This window comes from Calonectris borealis, chromosome 30 (genome assembly GCF_964195595.1).
Source record: "Calonectris borealis chromosome 30, bCalBor7.hap1.2, whole genome shotgun sequence".
In the NCBI taxonomy this organism is placed as follows: domain Eukaryota; kingdom Metazoa; phylum Chordata; class Aves; order Procellariiformes; family Procellariidae; genus Calonectris; species Calonectris borealis.
The window spans coordinates 2,793,705-2,812,202 of NC_134341.1; the positions used below are offsets into that span (position 1 = coordinate 2,793,705).

Sequence of the window (18,498 nt, forward strand, 5' to 3'; positions counted from 1 at the left end):
CGTAAGGCGATGGCGGGGCTTGGGTGGCCGGGGGCTGAGACCTGGCGCTATCGTTGCACCGATGCACCGGCTCTATCCCTGCTTGGCTCAACCGTTGCCTTTCTTCTCCTTCCAGGTGATGGCCCAGAACTGAGCGGTGGCAGAAGAGCCCAGTCCCCGGCTCGGGCGATGGACATCGTCTTCCCCCACGTTTCGGTCGGAGGGGTTTAAAACCCGTAGCCGGTGTCAATAAAATCTGTTCCGCTCCCCGGCGCTGGTGGCTGCTCTGCCCCGCAGCCCGGCAAGCCCTTCTCCTCCAAGCCTCAGCATCCTTTTCCCCTCCCATATTCCAGAGCATCCCTTCGGCCGTGTCCCTCCTCTTCCTCGCACCTTAGGAAAGAGCCAGGGGGGAAAAGCAACCGGTCCCGCGCTCTCGGGGCAGCCAGAAAGTCCTTGGGATAATGGGAAAGGGGAAAATGCTGCAAATCCCTTCCGTGGGCAGCGACGCAGCTCCTTGGGGATGCAGGGGGGATACGGGGGGGATCCAGTTGGGATTTTTCCGTGCTGCCAGCTCCGTTTCTCTTCCAAAACCGACCTCCTTTGCAACGAGAGATGTTGGATTTGGTGGCTGTTACCGCCTCGCCCCGCGGCCGCATCCCGGAGGAGCCGACTGTGCCACAACCCCGCCTGGCACGGGGATAAAAAAACCAGCACCGAAATTGCACCGAAAGCCACGTTTAAACCCAAAACCAGACGCTTGTGGAAGAATTAAGAGGCGGGCGCAGGTTGCCCATCACCCATTTGGTTCACCCATGTCGCTGGGTGCACCGGGGAGCCTTTCCGGGGGGGGGGGGGGGGGGGGGAGCGCGGTGGGGGGTGCCCGGGTGCTCGGCGGATGCCGGCAGCTGCCTCGCCTCGAACTTCCTCCGTAGCAAACATCAAACCGCAGCGCGCGGCCGCGAGCAGGAACCGAGCTGCAGCCATGGCAGAGGGCAAGAGCGGGGGAGCCGGGCTCTTCGCCAAGCAGGTCCAGAAACGGTTCAGCCGGGCGCAGGAGAAGGTATGGCGCGATGCCCGCCCGCGACGCCCGGCCCCAAAATCCCTTATTTTATATTACTCTTAAATTTTTTTCCACTGCGGCGCTGAGGGGGTGGCACAACGGGCACCGCTCGGCACCCGTGGGTGTTCATAGGGTGTTAATTTGGGTGCTTCTGGGTCAACGTCATCGTTGCTCCAAGGCTTTGGGTTTCGTGGCACCTCCTCAAAGTTTCCCAAGCTGCTTTGGCAGCCGCTGGGTTCTCTAAAAGTGGCATTTTTCCACCCAAAACACCTTCCGGCGGTTACGGGGGGACCGTGCGCTGCTGGCGCGGGGTCCCTCGGGCTGGCCGGAGGTGACGGTCCCCAGCGGGACCCGGCGTGGGGATGGTCCCGGGAACACCGGCGTCGCCCGCACCGGCCGTGCAGGAAGCGAGGGGGAAGGGCTCCGGAAGCGGGCAGAAACGGGGCAACTCTCGGCTGTTTTGGGGCGGTTCGGGGGCGTCTCTTTCCCTTCCTCTCTCCAAAAAAGCCAGCAGCAACTCCCATTTTGGGGCCGATGCGAAGCCCCCCCCCCCCCCAAACCCACACGCTCCCGGGTTTCCTGGCTGGGGCTCGGAGCTAAATTCAGCTCCCCCGCGGCTGTATCAGCCCAGGCCAGGCTCCGGCCGCTTCCCGGGGGGTCAAACTCTTCCTGGACACCCCAAAGCTCCCTCCCGCATGGCCCCGGCCTCGCCACACTCCTGCGATGGTGGATCCGGAGGCAGCCTTCGGCCGCGGACCATCCTCATCCTCGGCACAGCGTCACTGGTGCCTGGCGAGGCAGCTCCCGCGGCTTCGCCTCCACCCAGAGTCACGTGCACGGACGTTTTGGGGTGCACAGGACTGCACCTATAGGGTTTTATAGGGTAGGGTGATGGGTTAGCACCCAAAAGTCGCCGTTTTCCTCTAAAAAATAAAAGCACCAAGGGACGCACCGGAATTTTTCATCCCCCATCCACATCCCTGCTCGGCGTCGGCTCTGCCGGATCCTCAGCATCCCCCCGAGAGGGGCTTTCGCCGGGACCGACCCCGCTCCCCGCCGGGAGGCAGAGCCCGGTGGGCAGCGCCGAGCTCGGGGCTGACGGCGTTTCCCACGTCTCCATCTCTCTCCATCCCAGGTTTTGCAGAAATTGGGCAAAACGGTGGAAACCAAAGACGAGCAGTTTGAGCAAAGCGCGTACAACTTCCAGCTGCAGCAGGTCGCACCGGGCAGCGGGGAAGGGGGGGGGACGGGGACACCCCTACACCAGCCCTTGGCCCCGCTGCCTCCCGGGGTCCCTCCGTCCCCGCCAGGTTCGTGGAAGCCCCCTGAGCCCTCGGGGACGGCCCTGACCTGATCCCTCACCGCGTTGCTTTGCAGAACGAAGGCAATAAGCTCTACAAAGACCTCAAGGCTTTCCTTGGCGCGGTGAAAGGTACGGCACCCGTCCCCGTAAACGTGCCAGGAAAACCCCGGGGGCACCACGGAGGAGCTGGGAGGGGGTTGAGCATCGCTGCGTTTTCTTACCCGGGATACTAAATAATCATAGAATCATAGAATCGTTAAGGTTGGAAAGATCATCGAGTCCAACCGTCAACCCAACACCACCATGCCCGCTTTATTATAATAATAAATAATAATAAAATTTAATAAAATTAATACATAATAATCATAATAAATAATCATAAATAATAATAAATAATATTTTTGCATGCCCTGGCCGGGCCGCAGTGATGCACGAGAGCTCCCGGAAAGTGGCTGAAACGCTGCAGGAGATTTACAGCACCGACTGGGACGGTCACGAGGAGCTGAAAGCCATCGCAGATGTGAGCCCCTCGACGTGGCCCCGCTGTCCCCAAGGGTCCCCTTCGAGCAGCGGGGGGGCCGGCGAGCTGAGCTGGCGGGGGGTCCCTGGGGATGCAGCCCGGCACGTACGGCCAGAGGGGAGGTTTGGGGGGGGGGGATCCGGGCGTTATACCCCTGTCCCCCCCTTTTTCCACCCCGCAGAGCAATGACCTCCTGTGGGACGACTACGAGGCGAAGCTGGCAGACCAAGCCCTGCGGCTGATGGAGAACTACCTGGCTCAGTTCGGGGACTTTAAGGTACCCCCCGTGCGCGGTGTCGGGGCGGGGGGACGGGGCCGGCGGGCCGGATCCTGGCTCACCTTGCCCCCCACGCAGGAGCGCATCGCCAAGCGGGGCCGTAAGCTGGTGGACTACGACAGCGCCCGGCATCACCTGGAAGCTCTGCAAAACGCCAAGAAGAAGGACGAGGCGAAAATCGCCAAGGTCGAACCTCTCGCGGGACCCCCGCCCGGCACAGCCCCCCCACACCCCGGCTGTGCCGGCAAAGCCACGGCCCCCCCTTCCCTCCCCGCAGGCCGAGGAGGAGTTTAATAAAGCCCAAGCGGTGTTTGAAGACCTGAATAGGGACCTTCGGGAGGAGCTGCCGGTTCTGTATGGCAGGTACCGGGGGTGCGCAGGGGCTGGGGGACATCAAAGGGCTGGGGGACATCAGAGGGGCTGGGGGACACCACAGGGCTGGGGGGACATCGCAGGGCTGGGGGACATCGAAGTGGTTGGGGGACATCACAGGGCTGGGGGGACATCAGAGGGGCTGGGGGACACCACAGGGGCTGGGGGACATTGCAGAGTTGGGGGACATCAAAGGGCCAGGGGACATCAGAGGGGCTGGGGGACATCTTAGGGGCTAGAGGACATTACAGGGACTCAGGGACATCTCAGGGCTGGGGGACATCAAAGGGATCGGGGGACATTGTAGGGCTGGGGGACATCACAGGGCTGGGGGGACATCAGAGGGTCTGGGGGACACTGCAGGGGCTGAGGGACATCGCAGGGCTGGGGGACGTTGCAGGGGCTGGGGGACGTCGTGGGGGCTGGGGCAGGCACGTGTCCCCCGGGGATGATCCTGCCCGGATGCCGATGGCATCCACAGCCCCCCCGTTTTCAAGGGGGGAGGCAAAGGCAGCCCCCTCCCGGCCCCCCGTGGGTCCCCTCGAAAAGGCACCATCTGCGCACAAGGTCCCCAAAAACCCGTCGTTGAGCCCCGGGACGTGGGCGCCGGCGGGTGGGTGCAGCTTACCCCCACGGCGGGGAAGAAGTGGGGTTTTCTCCCGAAAGGCCGCGGCGGTGACGCGGCGGTGGCCCCGAGGGACATCGGCCACGGGTGGCGGTGACAGCCGGGAGGTGGCAGCACCAGGGCTGCAGCAGGGTGGCCCCGGGGACAAATGTCCGGGCCCGCCGTGTCCTCACCCCGGGGGTTGATTCGCCGTTCCCCATCTCACGGGGACCCCGGAGGATGGGTGCTCACCGGCTGGGTGCTCAGCACCCCAAACCCCCACGGGAAACGGGTGGGCACCCCCGCCCCCCCCCACCTCCCGCCGTGTTTTCCCTCCCGCAGCCGCATCGCCTGCTACGTGACCATCTTCCAGAACATCTCCAACCTCCGCGATGTCTTCTACAAGGAGATGAGCAAGGTGGGGGGCAAGGCAGCACCCCAAAACACCTCTCCCCTTGCACCCCCTCCCCCCCCCGGGTGCTCCGGCTACACTGGTGCCGGCCACCCGCCTCGAGTCCTCACTGCTCTTCGTTTAATTTAATGAGAGCAGCTCGAGGATGTTCGTGGTGCTGCCGGGTGATGGGTGGCACCGGGGGGGCCCCTCTGATGAGTTTCTCCCCCCTCCCCCCCGCTCTCCTCGCAGCTCAACCGCGACCTCTACGAGGTGATGAGCAAACTGGACAAGCAGCACTCCAGCAAAGTCTTCATCGTCAAAGGCGTCCCCAGGTAAACGAGCGGGCGAGCTCCCCAAAAAACAGAGGGGTGATGCCCCCCTCCCCAAAAAACAGAGGGGTGATGCAGCCCCCAGTCCTATAGTCCTGGGATGGGCGAGCACCTCCCGACGCCGGGTTGAGGGCGCTTTAGTGGTGCTGGGTTAATTAATTTGGGTCATTTGCTGATCGTGCCGGATGGGGAAGCATCACCTGCAAGCCGCGGCGGTGACACCGCGGTGCCACGCGTCCCCAAGGATGATGCCTGTGAGACGTGCCGGAGGGGGGCTTAACCCCCTTCTCCTCCTCCCCCCCCCAGCAAACGGCGCTCACTGGTCATCTCCTCGCCGGTGAGCCCCCCGGCCATGTTCCCCTGCCCGGGGAAGGCGCCGGACTGGCAGCCCGTGGTGGAAGCGGAGGCGACGGCGGGGTCCCCCGGGGTGGGCAGCGGTGCCACCGACGCCGTCTCCAACGGGGAGCTGGGTGCTGCCGTCCCCGGCCCGCCGCCGGCTTCGCCCGCCAGCGGTGGGTCCCTGTCGGAGACGGCGTCGGTCTCCAGCGAGGAGGCCCCGGAGCCCGGCCCCGAAGCTCCGTCCCACGAGCAGGGGACAGCCGCGGAGCCGGGCGCCGACTCCCCCGAAAGCCGGGCTCCGGAGCCGGCAGGGGCTGCCGGCGGGGCGCAGATGGGGACCGAGGGCATTGCCACCTCCCTGGCGTCGCTGATTTTATCCGAGGCGATTGCCCAGGCCGCCGGCACCACCCCACCGGAGCCGGAAAAAGCCACGGCTGGGCTGGAGGCGAGCGAAGCCCCGGCCGCCGCAGGGGACCCCCGTCAGCCAGACGGCACGGCCACCAACGGCGAGGGTCGGGCACGTCCCGGGGAGCCTCCGTCCCCAGCCCCAGCCGTCCCCTGCGATGCCCCCGGCTCCGCGGCGGAGGCACCGGCGTGTCCGTCCCCCGGCGGCGGGCGGGAGCCGAGCCGGCTCGGCGGTGCCGCGGCTGAGCGCAGCGACTCCGAGGAGAGCATGGAGGTGACGGCCATCGAGCCAAAGGTGGCCAAAACTCAGGTGAGAAAGTTCTGGCGCCGGGAGGGGAGACGCCGTGGTGGGGGCCGCATCCGCGCCCCACGATGGCGGGGGGATGCCCGCCTTGTTCGGAGACCCAACCCGTGCTGGGGGGGAGCTGGCGGGGGTGCGGGTCCATGGGACAAATCCAGCCCGGTGCGACGCTCCTCTGCCGGCAGATGGGGCTGGATCTGGCCCTCAACGCGGCGTCAGGCGGCTGCACCGGGGACGGCGGTTCCCCCTCTGGTTCCCCAACCGAGGTGGGTGCAGCGGCGCTGCGGGGGGGGAAACACCGACCTGAACCCCCCTGGCCGGACTCGGACCTTCTTGGGTCCGGTTTAACGGAAGCTCGAGGTCTCCACCCCGCCCGTGTCTCTCCCAGGAGCAAGGCTGTCCCGGGACGCCGGAGCAGGACACGAGCCAGGACCCCCCACCGGCAGCAAACCCCCCCGGGGACCCCACCGAGACCCTCACCTCCCTGTGAGCCCGGCGCCCGGCGCGGGAAACGGGCGTCTTCGGGTGCCGCTGGCAGATCAATGTTTCACCGTAACCGAAACGCGCTTCCCACCCCCCACCCCGTCTGAAATAAAGGCAGAGGCAGGAAAGGCGGCGAGAGGGGGGCGAAGGTGCCGGCGAGGTCCAAAGCTCCGTCGTGCAAAAGCCCGGCACCGGCCGGGTGGGGGGACCTCGGGGAGCGCCGGGGGGTCCCCGCCTGCGGGTTTACGGCGGCTGAAGCTGGGTGCGGGGGGGATTTGTCGCCCTGGTCTCCCCCAGCACCCGACGCCGCTGCCTCGGCGCCTTGCGGTGACTCAGGAGAAAGGCGTCGAGCCGGTTTCGCCGGCTCCCGGAAAATGCGCTGCCATGCAAAAACTAAAAAAAAAACCAAAAAGCCCCTGATTTTACCCCTTCCCCGTGCTGCAAAATTCCCCCACATCGAAGCAAAACCCCGTTGCCAATCGCCGCCCCGGTGCAAGAGCTTGCGTCGCCGCCCCGACGCCCCGGCGATGGGTTGGCTCCCCAGCGAGCGAGGGGTTAACGGCGGGGGTGTTGCTGGGTTTTTATCGTGGTTGTAGCCAGACTGGAAAGGTGAGGCAGGAAAAGGGCAACGCCTTCGCCTGGGCGAGACTCGGAGCCGCACATGGTGCCGGCAGCCGCTCGCCCCGGCACAGCGGGTGCAGGTAAGAGCTGGGGTCGGGGGGGACGTGGCTCCTGGGGTGACCCCCCCCCAAAATTTCACCGGTCCCCGGGAGGTTTGGAGGGGTTTGGCTGCAGCGGGCACGCGATTTGCACCGGGAGGCAATGGAGTCGTGCCACGAGGGATGCCGAAGCGCGGCTGGTTTTTGGGGAGAAGCCGACACGTCGGCTCTCGGCCGGGTGTTTTTCAGTTGGATTTCAGGCGAGCGGGAAGGGAAAAGGCCTGATCCTGCTATGGCGAGAGCCAGAAAGTGGAAAACCCAGCGGGAAACCGAGCGGGTCGCGGGGCAGAGCGACACGTCGCTCCAGGGGGACCCATCCCGGCGTGACGGGGGAGAAATGGGGGTGAGCAGGCTGCGGGGATGGTTTGCTCATCCCGTCCTCCATCCACCGGGAATGGGAATGGGAATGGGGGGGCCGCGAAGGCGCCGCTGAGCATCCCCGACGGCAGGCTGCGCTCGACGGAGCTTTTCGGGAGCAAAGCTGCGGGGCGGGGAGGGTTTCGCTGTGGGAACGGCTCTTGAGCAACTTGGCCCAAGAGCAAGAATGAGGAAGATTATGTTTGTTTTTTTTTTTAAAAACCCCTGCGTCGCTTTAAAAAAACACATGGGGATCCGTACGGATCCAACGTGCTGGGGAAGTGAGTCACCCCCCTCCATCAGCCCCCCGGCACAGCCGCTGCGGACGCCCGGAGGCTCCGACAGCGTGGCGGCTGGATCCCGGCCCGGCAAGGTAACCCTGGCGCTGCGAAATATCCCGTGGTTTTCCGTGCCGTGGAGCACGGGGCTTCTTCCCGGTTGGTTTTGGCAAGCGCCTTCCCGCGATCCCAAAGCAGGAGCAGCGAGGGGGTATCCGGGCGGAAAATCCCTCCCCTGGGGATGCAACGCGGGGAGCTTCGCTTTCATGACCGCTGACATTTTGATGCTGAAGCGTCTTTCCCCCAGCTAAAATTTGGTTTAAACCTTCGGTGGGTCCCCGGACTCCATCTTGCAGGTGCTGCGGGCACGAAACTGGTTTGTGTTTCCCACCGGCAATGCCGAACGCTTCCCAAGACGCCCTCTCCCCGAGGCACCCGGCTTGCACCAGCTCCCTTTCCGTCAAGCGGCGCCTTTTCCTCTTTTCCCTTAAATCCCAATGTTACATTTTTGGGGAAATTTTACCCATTTTTTTGCTCTGAAGCCACCCAAGCAGCGGCTGCTGCTCCGTGGAAAGGTTGCGGTTGGCTTTGGAAAGCGCGTGTAGCTCCCCGACGCCCGGACATCGCTGCGGGGGAGCCCAATCAGCTTTAAAGCAAAGCTGGGTTTAATACAAAGCTGGGTTTAAAGCAAAGCTGGGTTTAATGCAAAGCTGGGTTTAAAGCAAAGCTGGGTTGAATGCAAAGCTGGGTTTAAAGCAAAGCTGGGTTGAATGCAAAGCTGGGTTTAAAGCAAAGCTGGGTTGAATGCAAAGCTGGGTTTAAAGCAAAACCGGGTTTAATTTAAAGCTGGGTTTAAAGCAAAGCTGGATTTAATGAGTTGGTGGCTCGTGCCAGTCTGGGCTTGAGCCCGGGGGGAAGTTGGCAAGGTCCGGGGGAGCTGCCGGAGACTTGGGGTCCTGGTCCCAAGGGTGGGTGGGAGAGGTGGGAGAGGGGTCCCACCACCATCCGTGCTCGCTGCTGGGAAGGGGGGAAAATTGTTTTCCCAAATTCCTGTGACTCTGTAAGCCCGAACGTTTGCACTCCGGTAGCGCTCGAAAGCAAAACCTGCTGTGGGAAGGGACGTTTTGCAACCAGCCGACAGCGCCGTGAGTCACAAGGGCACAGCGGGACAACCAGGGCAAGGCGGGATCCTGAGAAATTCATCCCACTTTCCAAAATCCGGGAAGTCGCCGGCAGGGTTAGCATCGCCCCATCCTCGTGAGATGCATCCTGACGGCACGGCACGGCCGCGCTCCCGGCTCCCCGCTCCTGGCCCACGTCCACCCTCCCGCGGTTAAATTTCCTCTTTTTTTTTTTTTTTTTTTTAAAAAAAAAAAAAAAATTAATTTTTATTTGCTCCTGACATCTAGCGGCGCATCACCGCGGAGCCGCTGAGTCACTTGCGCCCGAGCGCCGGAGCCATTGCAGAACGTGGTTTTTTTGGGGGGGTTACGAAGGTCGCCCGTCCACCTCGGGCAGAGCCGCCCAGGTTTAGCAGCTGCTGGGGTCCGGCTGCTTTTTGCAGGCGAAACGTTACGGCTGCAGCATCAACCTCGGGACCCCGATTCGGAGGATTTGCAAGGATTTACGGGCAATTTGAAGCTCTCAAAGTTTGAGAGCGAACTGCAGAGTTCGGTGGCTGGTTTTTCCCTGCCTTCGCTAGCTTCGCTGCCTTCCCAGGAGCCCGGCGTGCCCCAGCCTGCTCCCCTCCACCAGCCCGAATAAAACCTTTGCTTTGATTAGCGCTGCATCACCACCGGCATCCCCGCCTCGCCGCTGTCGCCTGTGAATTTATCACTTTTATTCCTTTTTTTGGTAGTTCTGAAGGACCCCAGACCTTCGCCTGGAAGGAGCCGATGCGATGGAAGGAGATCAGCCCCCTCTGACCGCAGGTGAGCGTCCCAGGACGGCTTTGCCGGGCTGTTTGTCCCATTCAATCCTCGGTGAGACCTCGTCCGGGGCCACCACGTGCCCCATCCAGCTAAGCCGGGCTTAGCCACGTCAGGACCAGCCTTGCTCACCTTCTCCTCTCTCCCTCTCTCCCGGTTTGACGAAGAAGAGCTGACAACCCCCAGCCTGAAGAAGGCTCACACCCCACCTCTCCATGAGGACGCCAACACCGTGGTCATCGCAGGTAGGGGCTCTCCTTGCCGCATCCAACCCATTTACCAGCTCGGTACCGACCGCTAAACCCCGCTCCTCCCTCTGCCTTCTCCCCGGTAGTTGTCATCACCCTGGTCTTCCTCACCCTGCTGACGGTCCTGGTGGTGATCATCATCTACCTGTACAGAAACAAAGGCAGCTACCTCACCTACGAGCAGCCGGTGGCAGAGACGGACGTGTCGGTGCAGATGGAGGATGCTCCATCCAAGGAGAAAGAAGAGTATTTTATCTAAGCCCCCGGGTCCAGCGCACACCTCTCCGACGCACTCGGGTCCACGTTGCCTGAATTCCCTGGAGTTGGGATCTACAAGCTGCTTTTTTTTTTTTTTTTTTCTTCTCTTTTTTTAATTTATTAAGCCAACCACGGAAGGAAAAATAAATAGGTGTGCGTCAGAGCTCTGCCCATGGCTGCCCGGAGCAGACGGAGGGCAGGGATTACTTCAGCTCGGCGGAGGAGAGCAGGCACGGCCGCGCTCCGGCTGCCCGCACCCACCCCATCTCCCTTCGGTGCTTTCTAATACAGCCCAGTGACAAACGCTTGAAGAGTGGCTGTTGTTTTCTTTTTCCTTATCTCACAAAACAATTAAGTTATTCTGCTGATGATTTAGGGGTTAATTAGCATGGCTAATTTGGAGGCTAAGGTTAAGCGCGCATGTAAAATAGGCTGAGGGATCGCGCAAGTTACAGAAAGCCCCATTGTAGCCTACGAACGCGGGGACGCTCGTCCCTGCCCCGAGAGGCGCCTGACCTCGGGGGGCTCGGGGGAGTCAGAAGCGGAGCAGGTTCGCTTCGTCTGCAGAGCCGGCTTTAGCCCCGACCCCAGGCTCAGGTAGGCACAGACGCTAGATTTCCTCTGCTTTTTACGCAGGACGGGGCGAGGAGCGGCTCCAGCCGTCCCTCCTCTGCTCCCTTCCCAAGGGCAGTTCCGCCTTTAAATCAAACCCGGGAAAAAAAAAAAAAACCCCAACCCCCCCAAAAGGGGGAAGTTCAGAAAATAGCAGCAAAGAGGAAATAAGTGAAGAAACCCTAAGGCTTGCGATGGGCAGGAGCCAAGGGGTTTTATTTGAGGTCTAATGCAAATTTGCTCCTTTATTCAAATTTTCAAAATAGTCTTTATTCTACTTTTTTTTTTTTAGTATAAAAAAATCCACAAGTTAAGTGCACCACAGTGTATACAGAGAGAGACGTAATGCTGAACTTTCATAACAGTCAGTTGTATGGTTAAACGCAACATATACAAGACACAGATTTAGATTAAACTGAAACCTCAAGATAAAATATATTTGAATCTGATCTTTTTCTTCATAAAACAAAACAAAAACAAAAAAAAACCAAAACATTGAGGATCCCTGAAATATTCTTCTTAACCCTAATAAGACTTCATTATACCCAAGTCATTTTTAAAGTATGCATTCATAAAACAACCCATTAACCAAGCTAATTTGTGTGTTGATTGATAGTTGCTACACACCCTTGGACAGATGGTAACCAGCCTCTCTGTTTGAACAACAGCCTTAAGGAGTTTTGGTGTCAAAGACACCAGGTTGAGTTTAAAAAAAAAAAAAAAAAGGAAGTTTGTTTATTAAGCATCGTCCTAAAAGCCTAGTTAGCATCGAATGAAATGTTCAAACATGAGTTGCATTGTGTTTCTGGCACCAAAGCATGGCTTTGATTAGATCTAATGTGCAAAGAAATCCAAGATTACTTGGAGTGTATAAAAAAAATCCCATGGTACACGCCAGCTGCGTACCTTCCTGGAGGGAAACGAGGGGCGAATGTGAGCACGGAGTGCTTCGAGGGATCCGTTCTAGAGTGAGGTCAGGAAGAAAGAAGCGCCAAGGTGCCCTCCCCGCTAGCGGGAGCTTTTCCATCCAGCGCCTTCGCTGGGGAAACCCGGGTGGTTTGCGGCTCTGGGTCCAGCGGACCGGCACGACCGTGAAGGGAAGGCGAAACCGGATCCGCTCCCTCGCCCTCCCCAAAGCCAGTGTATAAGCAGCCGATTAATAAAAGCTCAGCGCTCCGGTATTACTCCAGTGAAATGAAAGGAAGGGGCAGGGCTGCTGAGCTCACATTCATTTCGTGAATTAATCCCCTCCTCCCCGTTTGAACAGAGGCACCGCTATCGTTAACGGGGTTTCTTGTTTCGCTTGAAAGTGCCTGCGGGGCCGGGCACCGAACCAGGAAGACACCTCGCCGCTGCGTGTCTGATCTGCAACTTGGGGTTAATATGGACTAAAGCAGTTACATCGTGAGAAGTGCTGACAGTATGTGATGTCTGTCCTTACACAAATGTAGCCCCCCCCTCTCCCCCCTTTCCCCTTCCTTCTTCACCAGATAGTGTAGCCGCCATCTGAGCCTCCCAGGAAGAAGTTTCCCTTCCGTTGCGTCACCAAGACGTTGGCTCCCTGCATTACGGCCAGCTGGGCGGCGTTGGGGGGACAGCCAGGAGGGGGGGGCTGGAAGACAGAGAAAGGAGAGGGGGGAGGAGAGCTGAGGACAGTGTCACGATGGGAGCTGGCACAGGGACCCGCGCAGGGACCCGGACACCTCCCAGTCGACGTCCCTGTCACTTGCTGCCGAGCACAGACCCAGCGCCAGAGCCCAGGAGCCGACGGGAAACGCTCGGTTCCTCGCCCGTGCCCTGCCCTCTCTTTTCGGAGCCCGTTGGGCTGACCCTGGCTTTTGCCCACCCAGAGGAGCCTGTGAGCTGTGGAACAAGATCTTCACGTGGCTGCGAGCCACGGGTGGAAAGTCCAGGGGGGGAGGAACCTCCCGCACCTCCACCGTGGCAGGGAAAGTGCAAGTCTGCGTTTGGGGCCAGGGAAAGTCAGGTCGCTGAGCAGCCCTACTGGCTTGCCCCCCCCCCCAAAGCGCATTACACCATGGCCCCCAGGCCGAATCGGGGCTAGCACTGGCCACGCAATGGTTTTGCTGTGAGCCGGAACCACCTGCGAGCCTACGTGGCTCCAGAGCCACAGGTTGGCCAGAGACAGCAAACCCTCAGTACGAAAGTAGGAGCCCACCCTTCTCCCAAACGACGGATCGGGTAAGAAGTTAAGTTTTTCTCAGAAAACACAGGCCGTCTTCTCCCCCACCACCGTCTGCGAAGCTCTAACGCTGAAGCCCGCAGGGTTTGGAGGATCCATTTGTACTCACAGGGATGCTGGCCGTTCCACCAGCCCCAAACCTTGCTCCACCATCAAAGCCACCTTCAACAAGGACTGTCGAGCCCGGAGGATAAACCGGTCCCACGGGGTAATACGCCATCGGGACCGAGGAGCCGATCGGACCCACGGCCACAGACTGGGCCACGGGCAGGAAGACGGAAGCGCCCGGATACGCCGCAGACATCGTCGGTACGGTGGCAGCCCCCAGAGGCACGAAGCTGGGACGGTAAAGCTGGGAAAAAAAAAGCCGTGCAAGCGAGTTTAGAGACGTTGTTATTCCCCGCAGGCAGTTGTTTACTCAGCCCTGCCGCCGAAGCACCAGCCCCCACGTAGACTTTCACCCTCCCGCTTGCACAAGCGCATCCCCTTCCCCGAGCGTTTACTTCGGGGTACGGTAAAAGGACATTTTTCCCCACTGTTGGGGACAGTTTTCCCCCACCGCCCGCAAGAATCCAACAAAGAGATATTATCGTAGATGTCTTTTACAGGTACAGGTGAGCTAAATTTGTCATCTTAACTCAAGGGGAAGCTTTGAACATCCGGCACGTTGACCGACCGCTGCCCAGCGATACGAGCAGCAAAGAAGTCCTCCAGGCAGAAAAAAAAATATTGCAGCTATAAAAGCGTTGGGAGGTTTTTATTTTTTATTTTAATTTGGGAGAAAATAAAGCCTTCAGAGAAGGATCCCGCCTACCTCGGAGTAAGCAGGAGGTGCATCTGTGTAGGGCGGCGGCTGCGGAAGGGGCATAGTCTGTGGGTACACGGCGGGGTTGGCGGGGGACTGGACGGGGTAGGACGGCTGGGCGGGATATTGTCCTGCGAGAAAGAGAAGTCAGCCCGCGGCAGAAACGAAGCCGGGCAGAACGTTCTTTTTTTTGTTTGTTTTGGAAAGCCCCGTGTCTTAATTATCACGCGAGCAGTCTGTGGGCAATTAATTCGCAGTATTGCCTGGGTGATCGACCCCCCCCCCCCCGTTCCCCCCCCTGACGCCCGGCTGTCCCTGCCCAGACTTCGGCAGCTCAGTCCACGGCAAAACCAAAACCGAGAGTTAAAATATCCTCCGCCGGAACTGGGAGCGATGAGACGGCAGGAAACCCGGCAGAGAAAAAAAAAAAAAACCAATAATAAACCAAATTATTCTGGGTCGTAGCCAGTGCTCGGACTCGCAGATTCTTAAACCGAAACCAAACCAAACCAGACCCGACGCCTGCCCCCCGCCCCGGGGTTTTGGGGGGCACAGCGAGGCGTCTCCCACGACCCCCCGACGCGGCAGCGGGCGGGGGCCGCTCTCCCGGCCGTGGCAGGGCGGACGTCGCCTCTGCCCTGACGAAGCCGGGGGGGTTTAACGAGCTCCGAATTCGGCCCCTTCCTGCCGGATCGGGACAGGCTGTTGGGGTCCCCCCGGCCCCCCCCCGCTGCCGGGACGGGGCCCGTTAGGCCGCAGAGGCCGCGGCAGCCCCCCGTGGGTGCCCCCTGCCCCGCTCCCCCCCAGCCGGGCTCCTCCGGGGGGTCTCAGCCCCTTCAGCTGCCCCGGGGGGGGGTCCCCCTGATCCAGCTCCCCCTCAATACAAGGGGGTCCCACCTGGGGGTTCCCCCCCCCAGAACGAAGGGGTCTCCTCCACACCAACCCCCCCCCCCCCGTGGGCCCTCCCCTACGTCACCCAGGGGGTCCCCAGTGTCACCCAGGGGCACCCCCCCCCAGCTGCCCCCACAGGCAGCGGGGTCCCCCTTACGCCACCCAAGGGCCCCCCCGTGGTGCAGGGGCTCTCCCCCACCCCCCACGGGCCCCCCATTACATCACCCGGGGGGGTCTCCCCCCATTACATCACCCAGGGGGTCTCCCGCACCCTGCCGTAAAACGGGGTGCCTTCTGACGTCATCCGGGGATCCCCTACGGCAGCGGGGGGGGGGTCTCCCCCCCCTCAGCGCCTCCCCCATCTAACGGGGTCCCCCTTGCGTCACGCGTGGGGGGCCCCCTCACTCCAGCTCGCCCCGACACCTACTGGGGTCCCCCTTACGTCATCCGGGGGACCCCCTACGTCAGCAGGGGGGGTCTCCCCCACCTCAGCTCGCCCCCCCCGCACGAAATGGGGACCCTTACGTCACGCGTGAGTCCCCCCCCACGGCAGCAGCCCCCCCACGTCACGGGGGGCGTGGCCCCCCAGGCGCTCGGCGCTCCCAGGGTTAAGGCCGGGCCCGGGCGCGCGGCGCCATGGCGACCCGCCCCCCGCCCCGCTCCCATTGGCCGCCCGGCGCCCGCGCGGCCCCGGCCCGCTCGCGCGGTCACGCGCTGCGGCGCCGCCCTTAAAGGCGCCGCGTCCCGGGGCGGCGCTGCCCGGGGCGGGTGGGGGGGGGGGGGCGGCGCGGCTGCCGGTGAAGGCGGGGCGCGCCCCGGTCCTTGCCTTTGCCGTTCATGGCGGCGGCGGCGGCGCTGGCTCCGGCGGCGGCGGGTCCCGCTCTGCGCGCGCCGCGCGCTTCCTCCTCGGTGTCACTGCGGCGCTGCGGGAGGGGGAGGGCCGCGAGGGGGGGGGCAGGGGGCGGGGCGGGGGCAGGAAGCCGGCGCCGCGCGCAGGCGCGCGCAGCGGCGTCATCGCGCGCGGGGGCGGGGCCGCGCGCTCTTAAAGGGGCCGCAGCAGGCGGCGCTTTTCTGGGCGAGGGGGTCCCGACTAGGGGGGGGCCCTCGGGTAGACCTCGAGGGTGGGGGTCCAGGGCAGGGCCTCGCGGGGAGGGAGGGGTCCCTGGGGCCGGAGGCAGGGTGGGGGGCAGGTAGGGCTGGGTGGGGGGGCCTCTAGGTAGGCCCCAGGGGTCCCCAAGCTGGGCCAGGGCGGGCCTAGAGTGGAGGGAGAGTCCCCAGGCAGGGCCTGGGGGTGAAGGGGGGCCCTAAGCAGGGCCTAGGGGGGGGCCTAGACAGGGCCCGGAGTAGTGGGGAGGCCCCGGGTAGGCTCAGGGGGCGGGGGGGCCCTTAAGCAGGGCCTGGAGGGGGTCCCCGGGTAGGGCCTAGTGTAGAGGTGGGGTCCTCAGGGGTGAGGGGGGCCTCTAAGTAGGGCTGAGGGGGGAACGAGGGTCCCAGGCAGAGCCTAGAGTAGTGGCTAGACCTGAGAGGGGGCCCTGGGCAGGGCCTAAGAGGAGGGAGGGGTCCCTGGGCAGGGCCTTGGGGGAGGGTCCCCACACAGGCCCCAGCATTGAGGGGGGACCATAAGCAGGGTCCAGGGGAAGGGGTCCCATTCCAGGCCCCTAGGTGAGGTGGGGGTCCCCCAGCATGGCCCAGGGGCAATGCAGGGTGCCCCAGCAGCTCAGCTGCCTGTCCTGTCAGGCAAGAGCCTTCCCAGAGACAGCACTGGGGAAACTGGTGGGCGAGGGAGCCCCTGGCTCTCTCCCTGCTTCCTCCTGAATTGCACCCAGTGAAAGAAGCCGCCTCTGAGTTCATGCATAAAAGATCAATGGAAATGGTTGGTAACCTCCAAATATTGTTAAGCTTAATTAAGCCTTAAGGAGTGTGTGAAGCATCAGCAGGCAGAGCCGCTCGTTAGCGCAGTGACTGTGCTAACAGTTGGTGACTGCAGCCTGAGCTCCGGGTTATGTTGGTTCTTCTAAACCATGTCCTTGTGGTTGTTGTTACAAGCCCCGAGTCCTTCCCGGGGTCTTCGACGGGACCCCATTTTCTGCCTCCCTGCGGCAAGGAGCCCCTACAGACCCTCCTTTTGGGGGGCAACATCCTGCCATGGGACCCATTGGCTTCAGCGTGGTCTCCCCCAACAGACGTGGGGCACGTAAAGAACAGGTTCCTTTCCGAAGTGACCGTGGTCTCCCCTTCCTGCCGTAAGTGTAGCCAAAACGCTGCCAAGAAGCTGAAGGTGCAGTCAAGCCTGTGCATTTCTCAGGCTTGTTCTGCCTCGCTGCTTCCCTTCATCCAGCAACAGCACAGGAGAGACCTCAGCAGGTTTATGGAAATAAAACCCCTCTTTGATTCAAGCGCTCTTTTGCCTTGTATTTACGGCTGCGTTTGCAAGAGCGGGCAGCCCCTGTCCTTAATACCAGCTCTGTTCAACAAAGCTCTGGCATCTACCTCGGCTTAAAACCACCATGGGGTTAAAGGAGGAGAGTGAGGTTTCTTGTGATAATCTTTAATGAATTTGGGATGAGTTATGGGGCCTAAATACTGTTATAAAAACCTGTTGCAGGTGTCGCCTGCTGAAGATGGATCCGCCAGCCGAAGGTGCAGTCGGAGGTCTGTGCATAGAGAAGGTATGATGCAATCTAGTAATTTTACGTGTAAAGTCTCGTTTAAAAAAGTAACGTATACGGATGGCAACGAAAGGACCACAATAAAGATACCCCCTTAAAGTGTAAAATTCCCCCTTTTTTTCTGAAAGTTTCGGGCTGCGTTTTGGCCAGAGTTTGAGGGCACAACTCTCTTTTTCAAGCTCGTTTTCAGGCATCTCAATCAACAATATCATTGTTCTCTTCCCTATTTAAGTGAGCTTCTCATGAATAATGTACCGGCTGCCTGATGAATATGCACGTTGGCTGGTGTGCCTGGGAGGGCTTCATCAATAATTCATGTCTAGAAAATGTTCTTCACCTTGCAACTGTACAGGAACCGTAAAAGGAAAAAAAAATATTTACCCTTTAAAGTGGGAGAGACGATGGCTTGAAATGTGCCCACGGAAACGTGGAGTGAGGTGGGTTGGAGTTAAGTGTGGTGAAAGTAAGCGAAGGGGAGAGCAGCTCCGGGAAGGGGAAGGTGATTTCTGAGGGACTGAGCCCTGATGTCTTCACAAACCCAACCCCGCAAAGCCCCGGCGCTCGCTGGAACAGCGCAGGGTTAAGCCTGTTCAGCAGCTCCCGGCTTCAGACCCTGATTTATCCTGACAAACGTGCCTTTTTCCACTCTCCTGTTATCATCACACAGAAAACTTCCTTGCAAAGGAAGAGTACAAACGCTCCGGGAGGTGGGGAAGGCAAGGAGAAAGCGTTTCCATTCGGTGGAGCCGGGCTCTTCAGAAAGCACCTGCCTTCAAATCCTTGGGTTTGTTTTTATCTGTATTTTTATCGCTGATTACCTTCTTTAAGGGCCTCTTGGGACTCCAAGAGGAAAAAAAAAAAGCTTCCAGTAAACGTCAAAAGCTCTGAAAAATCGGCTCATGGGTCGTCTTGCGCCGTGTGTGCAGCCCTGAAATGGAAACCTGGAAAAGTTGAGGCAGTTTCTGGATGCCTGGCTGCGTGCCAGCGGACTTTGCTTCCCACGCTGGGCGCTTCTGAAAGGCAAAGGGGTCGGTCTGCAAAGAGCCTGGCGCGCCGTCGGCGCTGCGCCGATAACGCGCAAAACAGATAAAAGTGTAAACGGCCGCGTCTGCGTTTTTGGGTGAGCGAAGGGCCCACGCTGAAAGTCCTTAATTACTCAACACG

At 61.0% G+C, this 18,498-nt stretch overlaps 4 protein-coding genes across 6 annotated transcripts in view; 3 read left to right on the plus strand and 1 right to left on the minus strand.

The window, feature by feature from the left end:
* The first annotated feature begins 856 nt into the window (after nt 1–856).
* Nucleotides 857–6,494, plus strand: BIN2 (bridging integrator 2). Its single transcript, XM_075133908.1, has 12 exons — nt 857–1,039; nt 2,175–2,255; nt 2,417–2,471; nt 2,768–2,862; nt 3,044–3,139; nt 3,218–3,325; nt 3,417–3,502; nt 4,458–4,533; nt 4,759–4,841; nt 5,145–5,892; nt 6,069–6,149; nt 6,272–6,494. Exons 1-12 carry the CDS (start codon nt 875–877, stop codon nt 6,371–6,373), a joined length of 1,776 nt encoding a protein of 591 aa, XP_074990009.1. The 5' UTR covers nt 857–874; the 3' UTR covers nt 6,374–6,494.
* Nucleotides 6,495–6,630: 136 nt separating this feature from the next.
* Nucleotides 6,631–11,966, plus strand: SMAGP (small cell adhesion glycoprotein). 2 transcript variants are annotated; one of them, XM_075133909.1, is made up of 4 exons: nt 6,631–7,815; nt 9,579–9,651; nt 9,816–9,893; nt 9,983–11,966. In XM_075133909.1, the coding sequence occupies exons 2-4, from the start codon at nt 9,621–9,623 to the stop codon at nt 10,153–10,155; spliced, it is 282 nt and encodes a 93-aa protein (XP_074990010.1). In that variant the 5' UTR covers nt 6,631–7,815; nt 9,579–9,620; the 3' UTR covers nt 10,156–11,966. The 2 variants fall into 2 exon arrangements, with proteins under 2 accessions (XP_074990010.1, XP_074990011.1); XM_075133910.1 differs by lacking the exon at nt 6,631–7,815 and having other exon boundaries at nt 8,686–9,651; nt 9,819–9,893.
* Nucleotides 11,477–15,603, minus strand: DAZAP2 (DAZ associated protein 2). Its single transcript, XM_075133911.1, has 4 exons — nt 15,492–15,603; nt 13,784–13,905; nt 13,079–13,321; nt 11,477–12,378 (listed from the first exon to the last, which is right to left on the minus strand). The coding sequence occupies exons 1-4, from the start codon at nt 15,502–15,504 to the stop codon at nt 12,250–12,252; spliced, it is 507 nt and encodes a 168-aa protein (XP_074990012.1). The 5' UTR covers nt 15,505–15,603; the 3' UTR covers nt 11,477–12,249.
* A 419-nt stretch (nt 15,604–16,022) lies between these two features.
* The window catches only part of POU6F1 (POU class 6 homeobox 1), a 28,594-nt gene continuing 26,118 nt past the window's right edge, over nt 16,023–18,498 (plus strand). Inside the window, exons 1-2 of one of the 2 annotated variants that reach the window (XM_075133981.1) lie at nt 16,023–17,025; nt 17,271–17,334. The gene's annotated coding sequence lies outside the window, so the exon portion shown is untranslated. The remainder of the gene's footprint in view (nt 17,026–17,270; nt 17,335–18,498) is intronic. The other variant, XM_075133982.1, reaches the window with a different exon arrangement.

Bases quoted from the DNA above. Each gene is read 5' to 3' on its own strand.
- BIN2 (XM_075133908.1), top strand. From the start codon at position 875: ATGCCGGCAGCTGCCTCGCCTCGAACTTCCTCCGTAGCAAACATCAAA. The intron at 3,503-4,457 runs GTACCGGGGGTG...TCCCTCCCGCAG, and splicing joins CTGCCGGTTCTGTATGGCAG to CCGCATCGCCTGCTACGTGA. The intron at 5,893-6,068 runs GTGAGAAAGTTC...CTCTGCCGGCAG, and splicing joins CAAAGGTGGCCAAAACTCAG to ATGGGGCTGGATCTGGCCCT.
- SMAGP (XM_075133909.1), top strand. From the start codon at position 9,621: ATGGAAGGAGATCAGCCCCCTCTGACCGCAG. The intron at 9,652-9,815 runs GTGAGCGTCCCA...GGTTTGACGAAG, and splicing joins TCAGCCCCCTCTGACCGCAG to AAGAGCTGACAACCCCCAGC. The intron at 9,894-9,982 runs GTAGGGGCTCTC...TCTCCCCGGTAG, and splicing joins CAACACCGTGGTCATCGCAG to TTGTCATCACCCTGGTCTTC.
- DAZAP2 (XM_075133911.1), bottom strand. The intron at 13,322-13,783 runs GTAGGCGGGATC...TTTTTTTCCCAG, and splicing joins CACCTCCTGCTTACTCCGAG to CTTTACCGTCCCAGCTTCGT. The intron at 12,379-13,078 runs GTGAGTACAAAT...TCTGTCTTCCAG, and splicing joins GTGGAACGGCCAGCATCCCT to CCCCCCCCTCCTGGCTGTCC.